The 2,276-nt window shown below is 56.0% G+C and overlaps 1 protein-coding gene across 1 annotated transcript; it reads right to left on the reverse strand.

The window, feature by feature from the left end:
• Window positions 1-277: 277 nt before the first annotated feature.
• Window positions 278-1,910, reverse strand: LOC125555418 (elongation of fatty acids protein 3-like). Its single transcript, XM_048718384.1, has one exon. The coding sequence runs from the start codon at window positions 1,495-1,497 to the stop codon at window positions 598-600; it is 900 nt and encodes a 299-aa protein (XP_048574341.1). The 5' UTR covers window positions 1,498-1,910; the 3' UTR covers window positions 278-597.
• Window positions 1,911-2,276: the final 366 nt, after the last annotated feature.

Consider the following 2,276-nt stretch of genomic DNA (forward strand, 5'->3'; position numbering starts at 1 on the left):
GAATGCATGCCAATTCTGACCAACATACGCGTCTGTCTGTTCATCACTGTTTGGTGGCATGTCAACAGCGCCCCTTTACTAACTGACAGGGATCGCACACTAGCTACTATGGTCTGTAACAAGATGCCACACTGAAATCAGCTTGTTCAAGCCAACAAACAGGCTGCGATGTTTTCAGCTCGGATGTCAGTGTGTCACCCACTCAACTGAATCAACCTAGGAGATGTGCAACAAGAGGAAAAAATTCCCCTTGTCCGCAATGAACACAAGAGCAGAGTATAGCAAGTTAATCAGCAGCAGGGGTTCGATCCAATCGTCGACCCCCGCGCGCAAATATATGTATGTATGTATGTATGTATGTATATGCGGATCTCTATAAATTAGAATTGAATTTTTGTTTTTGTTTTTGTTTTTTGCTTTGGTTTATAGCAGCAGCAGCCACCTCCTCATCATCTCATCTCATCTCATTTGGGATGCCAGATGCCAGATGCCGGATGCCGAATGCCAATGCCGGCCTACCTATATGTACATCAATGGGTTGTACTACAGCAGTACTGTATATTACAATGGTTGGTTGGGGATCACCTCACGCCGCTCTCACATCTCCCTCTTCTTCTTCTTCTTCTTCGCCGTGCCGGCGGCGGCGCCCCCGTCGTCGTCGCAGACGCCGCGGGTGCCGTAGCAGTGGAGGAACACCCAGAGCAGCGCCGCGTTGAGCAGCGTGTTGACCACCCAGGCCCCGATGCCGCTGCACCCGCCGGCCATCGCGCCCCCGAAGTGCATCCACACCACCCCCGCGTGGCACACCAGGTTGCACCCCAGCAGCCCGAGCTGGCACCCCAGCGCCACGGGCGCCGACCCGCTCCGGGCGGCGCGCGCCGCCGGGAGCCCCGCGCTGTCCACCCAGAAGCGGAACCCGAAGGCGACGGCGTGCGCGAGCGTGGAGGCGAGGATGGCCAGCACCTGGAACGACTGCGAGAACTCGAGCCAGAGGAAGGCCATGGCCACGGACGCGGCGTGCGCGAACACCCGGGCGGCCGCCCCGCGCCGGCGCCTGAGCACCGCGAACACGCCCCGCGCCGCGTGGAGGTACCGGGAGAGGTAGTAGGCGTAGGACCAGAAGAAGACGCGGCCCGACGAGCGGGTCCCCGGCGGGAAGCAGAGGAGCCACCGGAAGGGGGTCGTCCGGCTCCGGCCCCGCCACGACCAGCGCGTGTCCCGAATCTCCGCCACCGCCGACAGCAGCGTGCCGGCGAAGATGGTGGCGGAGACGGCGGCCATGAGGAGCGCGTGCGCGGGGGGGAGCGGCCCGAGAGGGAGCGGCTTCCGGCGGCGGAGGAGCGCGTCGGCGGCGAGGCAGAGGGACACGTAGGTGGCGAGGAAGCCGAGGAGGAAGGCCCAGGTGGAGAACCAGAGGCCCGAGGGGCTCCAGCGGAAGCCGACGATGTCCGGGTGCTCCGCCAGCCAGTAGGCGACGTCGCCGACGAGCGCGGCCATGGTCCGTCCGCCGGATCGGTCGCTCGCCGGCGGAAAAAGGGGAGGTTGTTGCGGTCGTACGGTGCGGAGGATGGAAAGGGATTTGGGGAATGGGGGCCGGATATATATACTCGCCTGGGCCTCCTCTCGTTTGTCGGTCACAGTTCCGTCGACCAGGTCAATCAAGCGCAAGACCCAGGCCCAGGCCCATCCCCTGGGTTAGGGCCAGGGCCCATGAAGGCCCTACAATATTTTTGAAATATGGGTATATTTCACTCATGCTCAAAAGAAAAAAAGATATATGTCACTCGTTGGTACAAAAAAGAAAATCGCATATACATCATGTGTGAACACACCCACGCGAGGTGTGTTGAATATCGGAGCCGAGGTGTTTCGGGGTCGATGGAGCCATCACAGTCGTATTGCTATCAATAAAAAAACGTGTTAAATGACATTTTAATTAGACAGGAAGTAAATAGCGCCAAGTAATTCGGTGCTGGGCAGTTTTTTTGATGGTTCTGAGTGTGGATATATAATATTTAGTGCCGTGTTTCCTTCGATTACCGAAAATTCAAACTGCATTGTTGAAATTATGAAATGGTGCTGCAAATTGTTTCATGTAATATTTTGCATTGGAAACAACTTGAAGTATATTCGATTTTAGCGGGCCTGGACCTCTAAGCGCGACATGGTCTTAATTTATAAGCTTAGGTTTTATTGTTATATCTTTCTCTTGGATCATGAAAAACTACCAGAAGAAATATCTTTTTTTGTGGTCTAGAAAAAAGGATACACACGAG

The sequence above is a fragment of the Triticum urartu genome, chromosome 5 (genome assembly GCF_003073215.2).
Source record: "Triticum urartu cultivar G1812 chromosome 5, Tu2.1, whole genome shotgun sequence".
NCBI classification, from domain to species: Eukaryota; Viridiplantae; Streptophyta; class Magnoliopsida; order Poales; family Poaceae; genus Triticum; species Triticum urartu.

What these genes read in the sequence shown, in the direction of transcription:
- LOC125555418 (XM_048718384.1), bottom strand. Translation starts at nt 1,497, where the DNA reads ATGGCCGCGCTCGTCGGCGACGTCGCCTACTGGCTGGCGGAGCACCCG.